General features: G+C 25.7%; 1 protein-coding gene across 1 annotated transcript; it reads left to right on the top strand.

The window, feature by feature from the left end:
• Positions 1–3,761: 3,761 nt before the first annotated feature.
• LOC100199131 (uncharacterized) lies at positions 3,762–10,931 on the top strand. Its single transcript, XM_065819898.1, has 5 exons — positions 3,762–4,354; positions 5,815–6,205; positions 7,872–8,127; positions 8,233–8,717; positions 9,728–10,931. The coding sequence occupies exons 2-5, from the start codon at positions 5,821–5,823 to the stop codon at positions 10,909–10,911; spliced, it is 2,310 nt and encodes a 769-aa protein (XP_065675970.1). The 5' UTR covers positions 3,762–4,354; positions 5,815–5,820; the 3' UTR covers positions 10,912–10,931.
• Positions 10,932–11,923: the final 992 nt, after the last annotated feature.

Genomic DNA, 11,923 nt, shown 5'->3' with positions numbered 1-11,923 from the left:
AACTTAGTCTCAAGAATGATACGACTTTTAAAAATATTTATAATATTAGTCCGAAATTCTGGAAGATTATCCGTAAATTTAAATTTAAAACTTGATTTTCTCAGAAACACCAAAAATAGACACACGACCTGTCGGTTCTCTGCTGACGATCTATTGAGATCTATTAACTCTGTTAAAATGTTTTCAGGGTAATTTAAAAAGTCATGAATTTCTTTTTTACAAAAACCTAATTCGAGCAATAGCGGCGGTTATCATCATTATGCGGCGGTTATCATCATTATGCGGCGGTGAAAACAAAGTAATCTAAGTAAAAAAAAAAGCGCACACAGCTAAGCACACAATGCTGATTTTCGTAAAATATTTTGGCATGATACAATTTTTTAAAATTTTGCATGAGATTCTTATGTCAGAGATAAGATTTATTCCAAGGATAAGATAATTTGATAATTTTATTCAACAAAATAGTTTTTTTTTCTCACTTGTTATTTTATTTTTCAAGGTTTATTTATTGATGGGTTTTACTGTAATGAGATTTGATGATGGAAAATCGATAGATTTAGATAAGATTACTATTTTCATTTTTTAGTCTAAACTTATAAAGAGAAATTTAATTTTCTCTAAAAATAAAAATAAACACTATTTAAAGTTAATTTTGTTTCATTTTTTTTTGGCATATACTAAAGTCAATTGGTATTATGTATGTTATATAAAATTATAAAATTATATGTATGCTATAGAAAATGAAAAAAAAATCAATAGGTGTTTGTTTTTCAAAGGGTTGAAATTAGGAGTTTTTTTAATATTAAAATGCCTAAAAAATGACATTCAATCATTTTTTTCCAATTCTATTGTTTAAGTTTAAAGTTTATAGGTTATTATTGCATTTATATATATATATATATATATATATATATATATATATATATATATATATATATATATATATATATATATATATATATATATATATCTTTGAAATTATTATTTATTTAGTATTTATTATTCATAAATATATAATCTTTCCTCCTACATTTCCACATGATCTACCATCCCACGTAACTACATCCCACGTGACTAAATACTCTGAAAAATTCATTTTTAATAAAAATAAAATGATTATAAAAAATAAAAAAAATTTTTAATTTCAAAGTGATACACCTGGCTTTATCAGAGAAGAAGTTTTGACATGGTAGGTGTTTTGTTGTCGTAGCCATATTAGAAGTTTTGTTGCGGTTGTCATGGTAAAAGTTACTGGTTTATTAAAAGAACAATATTCTAGTATAGTTTAAAGACATAAATTTTAATTCATTCTTTTTATTGTTGTTATAACCGATAAAATCTTTTTTTCATAAATTGTTTATGATCTTTTGCGAAAATAGAAATTATTAATAACGGACAAACTTTGTTACCTTCATTTTCACTAGACAAAAATATGACACAATTTAGGATGCTGATTGAGCGGTGCCGCACTCAGCATAAAACTTTTGTATTCATTTTACCAGAAGATTTATGTAATAGTTTTATCGTCTCGTCTGTTCTCAACACTAAAAGACGACCTTAAAATAGTTGAAGAAATAAAAATAGATGAAAAACATCACGTGACTGTTTCAAATTTAAAATTGATTTAGCGCGTGACAAAACATTTTGTTTTAAAGGCAATCGTTGTCAGAAGAATTTATGGAATAAAACCTAGTTGAGTCTTAAGGTATGCAAAATTCCTAATACTTTAAACGTTTATGCAAATTCACATTGGATTATTTTAAATTTAAAAAGCTTTTGAGTCAAACAATTTCACAAAGATTTTATTTAGGGTTTTAGGGAAAAGTTAAAAAATAATGAAACTTTTTAATAAGAAATATATCATTATTGATAATATTTGAGGTGATGCAATCATTTATTTGAGGGAGTAGTGTAGGAAAAAATGATTTATTTTGTGTTAAGTGTGAAATTTTTAAAAATTATTTTTTTAAACCTTTTTGATTGGTTAGTCGTTGTTAATTTAATTATGAAAACATTTTTAAAAACTTAGCGTATTTTAGGGCGAAAATTGGCGCAAAGTAGTAGGTTATTTTTCACAAATATTTGACTAAAAACTCCAACTTTCTGAAAACCCCTAAAATAAAGTGTAAATGTTCATTTAGATAAAAAACATTCCGCTTGGTCTTTATAAAAAGCAACAGACCCTTTTTTTATGAGACTTGTATAATTTTACTTGTAAAATTATTCTTAACATAATAAGGTTTAAGGAATAAAAGTTCTTCATACGAAAAACTCAGTTAGACAGAGATCAGTTTTGCTATTAGCCAGTGCTGCGTTTATTAAATGTAAACAATAAATAAATATAAACAATAAATAATGACACAAAAGAAAACAAAAAATAATGGTTTTAAGTTGTTTCACCAAATCCATAAAAGTCTATAATCTGAAGTTTTTTTCGTGATTAGTAATTTGAAAAAATACTAGTTATCATGATTTTCCAACACTTTTAAGATTTCCATAGCAACTTAAGACTGTCCAAGTTTATAGCAACAGCTATGGATTTATTTATTAAATTTTCTCTGTATTTTGACTTAAGGACTTTAATAGCAAATTTTTTTATAAGCGTTTAATTATGATAATTTAATTATGTATAAAGTTGAATATGATACTCGTTTTGTAAAACAATTTTTACAAATGAAATTTGATTATTACAATCAAATGGTGATGCATTTAACTTGTGACTATAAAAAATTTTAAGAAGATAGGGGTAACAAAAAAAAAATTTATAGTCAACCAATTGTAAGTAAGTAACAGACCTTATCAAAAACGTCAGCTTGTCATTAATTCCCTGATCCCCATTAACACCAAATCTGCGTTATACTAAAATGTATTTTAAATGTGTCTTATTAAAGCAACATTGTGACTTTGTTTTGCTTACATCAATTTTTAAATATTCTATTACATACGATTTTACATACTGCAGTTAAATTAAACATGCTTTTGGTTTAGTGAAAACAATAAAATTTAAAATGCTTTAAAATTTAAAGTAGCTAAAACTTTAAGAGGATATCGATCACCAAGACAAATGGGTGTACATCTGATGCAAAAGTTTTTCTTGTCAATGAACTACTATTGCACTTGCAGCCAAGTACAATAGTGTGTTCTTTGACTCTATCAAAGAACATACTTCTTAGTTTGCACACAATCTTCAACATGATCATTCTTGGCATCAACCACAGCGTTGGTAAGACCAGATCAAATGGCATAAAAAATTGTACGACTAACTCAAATAGCATAAAAAATTTTGTAATTTATGTTTTAAGTAGTTTATATATATATATATATATATATATATATATATATATATATATATATATATATATATATATATATATATATATATATATATATATATATATATATATATATATATATATATATATATATATGTATATATATATATATATATATATATATATATATATATATATATATATATATATATATATATATATATAAACTACTTAAAACATAAATTACAAAATTTTTTATGCTATTTGAGTTAGTCGTACAATTTTTTATGCCATTTGATCTGGTCTTACCAACGCTGTGGTTGATGCCACAGCGTTGATATATATGTATATATATATATATATATATATATATTAGATTGGTTTTTTTTATTTCATTTTTATTCGTTTATTCGTGTTACGCACATTTTTTGAGGAGATTTTTATTTATGTTCTCCAAACATAAAATTAAAAAAAAATTTTCCGGATGTTGCTAGTATATATTACAAATATCACTGAAACAAACGAATTTTAAACAAAAATATTATTTATATGAATATTTTTATAAGAAAATTTATTTTAATCTCTAACAAAATTTATGAAAACTTTGTAAACTCTGGTGTCACGTAACAACTTTAAGTAATTACGATAACGAGCCATGATGATTATTATAAACTAAAACCATAGTGTAAGTCTGTATTTACATATAATAATTTTTATATTGTGCGTAATTGAAAATATATTAGTTCAAGATTGTTATCTATGGAATGTAATCCATGATTAAACATAAAGTTTGAAGCTTACCAATACTTGAAGCTAACCAACACAAAACAGTAAAAACAAAAAACGCAAGATATCAACTGTCGTAAAAACAAGTTTGACAATATCAAATAGAATTAAGAAGAAATATAAACATTAAAAACAAATAATTGAGCATTATCAGCAAAATTAACAACAGCTCCTCAATATCAATGACCAGAATGACATCAGTTTAAAAAAGACGCAAAAATAACAAAAAAAACAAAAAGCAACTAACAATCTCAATCATCATTGAAAAAAGAAAATTCAAAAACATTTAAAAAAAGGTAAAAATAAATGTAAATAAATAAAAGGTAATAATAAATGTATAATTTTATTTAATAAGAAGAAATTAATTTAATTTGGTATAGAAAAGCAAAACGTAAGCAGGTTATTAAGCAGGTTATTAGGTTATTTTTATATGTTGTATTATAAAAAATATAAAAGTATAAAATATTTATTTAAAATAGCAAAATACAAAGTAATGAAATATAAAAATATAACATGATGTTAGCTTTAATTTTTTAGATCATTTAATGTACTATATAAAATGAGAAAATGTAATTTATACTGCTTTTTTTAAAATAGGATGTAAAGAGGAAAAAAATAAAAAATATAATATTTATTATCACTCTTATCTTCTTTTATCATTATTACTGTTTTCACTATCGACACCATTATTTAAACGTCGCTAAAATAAATTTTTTATATTTCTAAAATAGCCAACCTATTTTAATCTACAACATGTTCATATTTACATCAAGTTAAACACATGAACTTAATGAAATGAAGCAGTCATTCATCAATATACTTATAAATATTAATTCATACCACACACTAATACTTTTAATTAACTAAAACTTTAACTGGCTTTTAAACTGATTTTTAAACGACGTAACAACTATATATCAATTCTGTTCTGTACTTTGTGCATTATTGCAATGCACCAAGTACAAAAACCAATGCTTGTCAGCCAACACCGACAGTCAATGAATATTCTGATATTTTTGCCACTAAATGCTTATTGTTTTATATTTAAGTATGCATATATATACGCCCAATATATCTGTAATCGTATTTCGTTTGTTAAAACCTATTTTTTTTTTTTTTTTTTTGCTGTTCTGTAGTTATTAGAATATTTTCAAGAATACAAAATAACAAATTGTTTTTCAAAAAAATTTATGTAATCTGTTTTGATTAAATTTTAAAATATCTAAAATTGGTTGAACTTGAAAACATCATAAATTGGTTAAAATTAAAAAAGAACGATTTATGACGTTTTCATAAGAAGTTGAAAATAATTAAAGGCTCAGTTCTCTCAGTCCATTTAATCAGTCATCTAAAAATAATATCCAAGTTTCTTTTTTGTAGAACAAAGCAATCGGTTCATGGTTCTGTAGAAACAATTGTACGAAACGAAGTTTGTCAAACGAAATTTGAATTAATACAAGTTCTAAAACAATATTAAATTTAAATATTAATTTTTTGTTTAAAATAAAAAATTATAGAATGTAAAATAAGTTTAAACTTAAGAACTTTAAATTAATTTTTTTTCCCATTAAATTTACTTTGGATAAAAAAAGTTTTTTTTTTCTTCATAACACAGAATTTAATATAGCTTTTATGTTAAGCCAACCTCACTTTTATTGACAATATTATTGACGTCATTTTCTAATCAGCAGTTTTATATATAAATACATATTTTAAAGATTTAACGAAATAATAATTAAAACATACATTTTTTTAGTTAAATATGACAGAAGGAGGTAGATTTGAATTTGACGACGGTGGATTTTATGTTGGTGATTGGCGCAATGGAAATGCGCACGGTCATGGCATTTGTACTGGACCTTCAGCACAAGGTAAATATGAAGGATTCTGGGAAAATGGCTGTGAAGTTTCAGGTGTTTATAGTTGGCCAGATGGAACAACATATAGCGGAGAATGGAAAAACGGTTTAAGATGTGGCTTCGGACAGGAAAAAGGCAAAGTTTTTACATATTACGGAGAATGGTTAAATGGAGTGAAACATGGAAGCGGAGTTATCCAGATAACTTCAACCGCAAGAGTGTGCTACGAAGGAACATTCAGAAATGGTTTGCAAGACGGATACGGTGTTGAAGTTTATAAAGATGGCGGTAACTAATTAATTCAATTTATTTAAATTTTATTTATTTTATTCCAAAGTTAAAAACTTTAAGTTTAAAGGTTTTCTACGTTTTATTTTAAAAAAAATATCAATTAAGCTTTTTTTAAATAAATATTTAGCGTTATAAAAATAAATTTTGTAATAATAGATGTTCTGTAAAATAGATGTTCTGTAAGATAGATACTCTGTAAAATATATATATTTTGGTTAAAGAATAAAGTATTTATAAACCAATAAATGTGACAAAATGATAGTTTTGTGTTTTCGATACCCCCCAAAAAAAAATACTACGTGACGGTCAGCTGCAAAACGGCAACATTAAAAGGGTTATATTGGTGGGAGTTAAGGTAAGAGTTTTCATCTTTAAAATAGTTAAAGTCTCAAAACTGTAAACAAACTTATGTTACAGCTTTGCAGCTCATTAAAAGGAGAAATTGCAAACAAATTTTAAAATAGAAATAAATTACAAAAGTATTTTCAAAGTTTATTAATACTTTAATTACTAATTAATATAATTTATTTAATTAGTACAATACATTTACTTACTATTTAATACAAAAGAAATAAAAGTTTTTATTTATCTTTATAAAATAATTTTACTACTTAAAAATCATAAAGATTGAAAAGAAAACTAAAAAAGTGAAAGAAAAATATTTTAGTAAATTAACTGTATTAAAATAAATATTATAAAATACATATTGATAGTTGAAATTTCAATTTGTAAAAGGAATCTAACCTAAACAAAAATATGTTGCATTTATAACTTGTAATTATGGTTGCATTTATAACTTGCAACAAAAGAGTTATTACAAAAAATACCCCAAATACACACATGATTGGTTGCTGCAGTACATCAATGGAAGTGAAAGGGTCGAACAAAAATTTCTTAATTTATATATAAAGAGAAAATTCAAAATCACTGCTTATTTTTGGAAACATATAAACTGTTTATTGGAAATAAATAAATTTCTCAAGTTAACTTTCTTAATTTACAAAAATAATCTTTCTATAAGAGATTATGAATTATAAGTTTCAATTAATTTTTGATGGAAGTTTAATTTTAATAAGATATTTTTAGCAATCGACTATTAAGTAATTACAACTCTTCTTTTTATGTAATTTTTTTATTCTTTTTTTATAAAAACAGCATTTTTTTTAAATTTTTATTCGGTTTCAGTTTTATTTTTATCAAAACAACTTAAATACTTATATGAGGTATAAATGAAATTTCGTAATATATACAAATATTATGCTATTAAAGAAAATTTCATTCTGTATATTGCTTTACTTATAAATTTGATTTACTATTGCTTCTGGTCACATTTTTTTCTGGTCACATGTTTTTGGATTAATTTTGGTTCTAATTTAGTTTTTTTTTCGATTAACTACTATACAAACGGTATAATTTTTATTGATATATTTTTTTTAAATATGTTATTTGTAATTTTTATAACTGTATAAATAATTGTAACTCGTTATATCACGGTGCGTGAGTCCATCGGCATTGTTTCTTTGTAAAATACATGCGTATTATTTATATTTCTAACTGTTACTAAATCCACATATTTTGTTTAAAAAAATGGCAGAAATTTTTTCTTCTAGATAATGATATTTTGACATAATACCAATGACTCTAAATATTTCTAACTTTTTAGGATTTTACGCTGGTCAGTGGAAGGATGGTCTACGGCATGGTTACGGTATGCGAGCAGATGCTGATATCAGTAAGTTCTTCGACAGCTCCTCTTCATTGCATCATCTTTTTGTTGAAAACCCTTCGTTGTTTACCATTTCTAAGTCTGTAACCACTGGTGAAGGTCACGTGCTCGATGTTTTCGATGAAAATGCGGAAAATGATTTAGCTCATAAACAAGCTGAAGAATTTGCAGATCAGTCAAAAGGACTTCAAAGGTTTTTATTATTGAAATTAATTGTTTACATATTTAATACATTTTTTAAAGATTTTTAAATGAATGGCAGATGTTTTATCTTATTTCATGATATACGTTTTTTTAGTCATCAACAAGCTTGTCGTTTAAATGGAACTGGTTTAAAACACAGCAATAGTGTTAAAGATTACAAAGTCGAAGTTTACAAAGGATCCTGGGAACAAGATCAAAGAGAAGGTTTTGGTGTTTGTTATTATGATAATGGCTCGCATTATATCGGTCACTGGAAACAAAACAAACGCCATGGTTATGGACTATATGTTAGTGTTGATGGTAAAAAAAATGGGGGAAAATGGTTTAATGACAGTTTATTGCTTACTCGACTGAAAAATTTTCGTCTCACTTTTTTGAAAAGAAAAACAACGAATAATATATTTGCCGCTATGGAAGCATCAACGTGTGCCACTTCTAAAGTAAGTCTTGCAATAAAACGGGCAATTGCTGCTAAACAAGTAGCAGATTGTGCTAAAAAAGCTGCAGATATTGCTGGGGAACATGCCAAAGTGGCTGAAACTGCTGCTACAAAATTTACATGGCATCCATCATTTAAAGGTAATAGACTAAATTTATAAACATTTTAACTTTGATTTATTTTAATTTATAAAAAAAGCTGTTGGCCAATTTGAATAGAAGGGCTTAAGAAGCAACAGCAACAGAAATGTTATATACTATGTAAAAGTCAAATTTATGTTGCCAACAACATGAGTTCCCTTCAGACATTACTAACTTTTTAAAAATCTGTTGGCATATTAAATCTAGGATAAAAAATTTTTTGATTTCTAATGCTATCTATTGAATATGGTTTAGTAAAACAAAATATTTGTAACAGACTATATTTATTACAATTTATTAATAAACTTCACTAAATAAATGTGGTTAAGCATATATTTACTAGATTATTATCATTTATTTACCTTAACTTTTATATAAATATATGATTATATTCGAATAAAATACTATACGAATAAAATATCTTCAAAATCAAATCTGGGGCGTAGCAACGGAGTAGTTTATTAGATCATAATAATATAATCAGTCTTCTACATTTAGTCAGCGCTTTCACGTTCAAGTCTTTTCGCGCTCGCCCACACGCACGCAAAAACTTTGGCAAGGGCATAAAAAAGCGCTTACCAAAAAATAAAAGCGTTTTGTTTCAAACTGCAACAAATACTTTTTGTTCATTTGTTCAAATTTTATGAAAAATGGCTTTTTTTTATAAATCTTTTTATCTGGTATATTTCAAAGCGTTCTTTTTGCTATTTTCATTTTAATTTAAATAGCAGATAAAATAAATTTTTAAAATCGCACATGCTTACTTCAAAATGACCATCCTGCCAGCGCAGGATGGTCATTTTAAAGGATGGTCATCTTTAATCGTGTGCTGACATTAAACTTCAAACGGAGAAGACTGTAAAATTATTATAGTATAGCAATTTTTGTTTACTAATTTTAATTTGTTATATTTATTTTTTATATTTATAATTTAATATATATATTTAATATTATTTAATTTAGTATGTTTATTAAATAATTAAATTATTTAACAATAACTTTTTCTATAGTGTTTATATTACCAAACCAACCTACACAAAGATCACTTAACGAAAAGAGCAGCCATTCACCAAAACTTTTGTCTCATTCTAAAAATGAACATGCATTTCAGAACACATACCAAGACAAAGACATGTTTCAAAGAAAAGGTTTAAATGCTGCTATAGATGGATCTGTGTTTGTTGGTGCAGTTAGCCCTATTTTGTCAAGAAATAGTCTTCTTCAGAGCACTTATGAACCTAAGAGTTACTGTAAGCAAAAATTTCTTATTGATAAAGTTCCACAATCTGAATCACGAATTAGACTCAAAAAGTTAACAGCATCTTTGGAGCCGAAACTTCCAAGAAGATCAAGTGAATATTCAGAACTAGTTTATATTCGAGCTTGTTCATCAGGTGAAGAGGTTTGTTATCCTTATGTTGCTGTAAACCTAGAAGTTGATGGTAAGGAAACTCAGGTTTTGCATACTAATTATCCGAAACCGAAATTCAAACCAGGTATTTCAATATCAGAACAACAATCCATTAAATCGTCTTCTGGGCTTTACCGCACTGTAATAGGACAATTACCTAATATGTTAAGTGTTGAAGCGCATCAGAAATTAATCAGTGAAGGTGAATCATCGAATTCTGCTCCAATAAAAAAGGAATCTATTTTGTCTAACTCTTCTTCAAATGAAGATGAAGGTGTTGCATCGTTGACTTATTCGGATGATTGTGAGTACAGTTTAGGACCAGATAATGGAAAAAACAATGTTGTAGTTAAAACCTGTGACGATAAATGCGGTGATAATAGTAATAATAATAATATAAATTTGATTAAAGAAAATCATCAAATAAAAAATTCAATTGAAAAACTTACTTCATTAGAAAAAAATATGGATAAACCTTCTAAAAACCTTGAAAAGTGTGACAATGTAAAAATTATTCATCGAAACCAAAAGCAAGTATTAATTAAAAAAAATTCTAGAAAAGACAATGAGCCATCATCTGATGGAGACTCTCATTCTGCTTTGACTGCAATGTGGCTATCAAGACATGTGTGGCCTAATCAGTTACAGAAATGTTCATCTCGTTCCTTATCAACAGACTCTGGCTATAAACAGAATAGTATAGATGAATGTTGTGAAGAAACTACAGAAATAATTCCTTTTACTGAACACAACAATGGTTTAGATGTAACTGCTTTAACATAGTTATACATTATAGCTTTAAAGGTTTATTATATGCCTTAATTATTAGCTTAATTATTAAATAGAATCCTTTTGCAATCGAGTAAATTGAAGTCCTATTTTAGTGGTGCAGGCCAAAAGTTTATATATATTTTTATATATACATATAAAAAGTTTATAGTCTTTTATTTACCCAGTATTACTCTACTGTATTCCCCACAAAATTATTGGCACACATACCATACTCATTATATTCGTTTTAATGTTTTAAACTTTAAATATGGTGTTCCTAACTTAGGACTAATGTGGGGTTGGGACATAAATATCTTTTAAATCGTTTGCTCTCCTGATAAACATCAGTGCACGTTTATTTATTTTGGTTAAAATTTATTTTGGTTACATTGTGGTAAATTTTGACTTTTTAAAAAAGGTCACCCCCAACAACCCATTAATTGAAAGCTTTCTAATTATAATTATCCTTTTTGAGTCAACCCTCAATAATTAATTACTTGCTAAGTCACCATTCACTTAAAACAAAATTGACATATTTTCTCCAAAAATGTATAACCTAGGTTTTAAAAGAACTGGACTTTTATACAGATTTTAAAAGTTACAAACTTTTTATTAAAAATATTGTGAAAAAAAATTACAAACTGCTATAAAAAATTACCATATCAAGTTTTCATCGAAAATATTTTTAGTATGTAAAATTTAAGTTTTTTGTATTTAAAATTTGATTTTTATTTTAAACTTTATTAACAATTTCAATGATATGAGACCCAGTGAGTAACCAAGAGTCGTTTGGGGCGACTTTTATCAAAAGATAAAAACTACTGATTTTTTGGCTACTCAAACGAATGTTCACTTCATATATATATATATATACATATGTATATGTATATATATATATATATATATATATGAAACATTTTTTTCAATACCATGTCCAAACGGACGTAGAATCAAAGAAAAGAGTTTCAAAATTTTTTATTTTAATAATTATGAGATAAGTATTCATAAAAATCTGTTTAATGTT

Source organism: Hydra vulgaris, chromosome 15 (assembly GCF_038396675.1).
Source record: "Hydra vulgaris chromosome 15, alternate assembly HydraT2T_AEP".
NCBI classification, from domain to species: Eukaryota; Metazoa; Cnidaria; class Hydrozoa; order Anthoathecata; family Hydridae; genus Hydra; species Hydra vulgaris.
The sequence above is the reverse complement of the archived record's forward strand: the minus strand, read 5'-3'. Positions and strand labels throughout refer to the sequence as shown.

Bases quoted from the DNA above. Each gene is read 5' to 3' on its own strand.
- LOC100199131 (XM_065819898.1), top strand. From the start codon at position 5,821: ATGACAGAAGGAGGTAGATTTGAATTTGACGACGGTGGATTTTATGTT. The intron at 6,206-7,871 runs GTAACTAATTAA...CTAACTTTTTAG, and splicing joins TGAAGTTTATAAAGATGGCG to GATTTTACGCTGGTCAGTGG. The intron at 8,128-8,232 runs GTTTTTATTATT...ACGTTTTTTTAG, and splicing joins CAGTCAAAAGGACTTCAAAG to TCATCAACAAGCTTGTCGTT.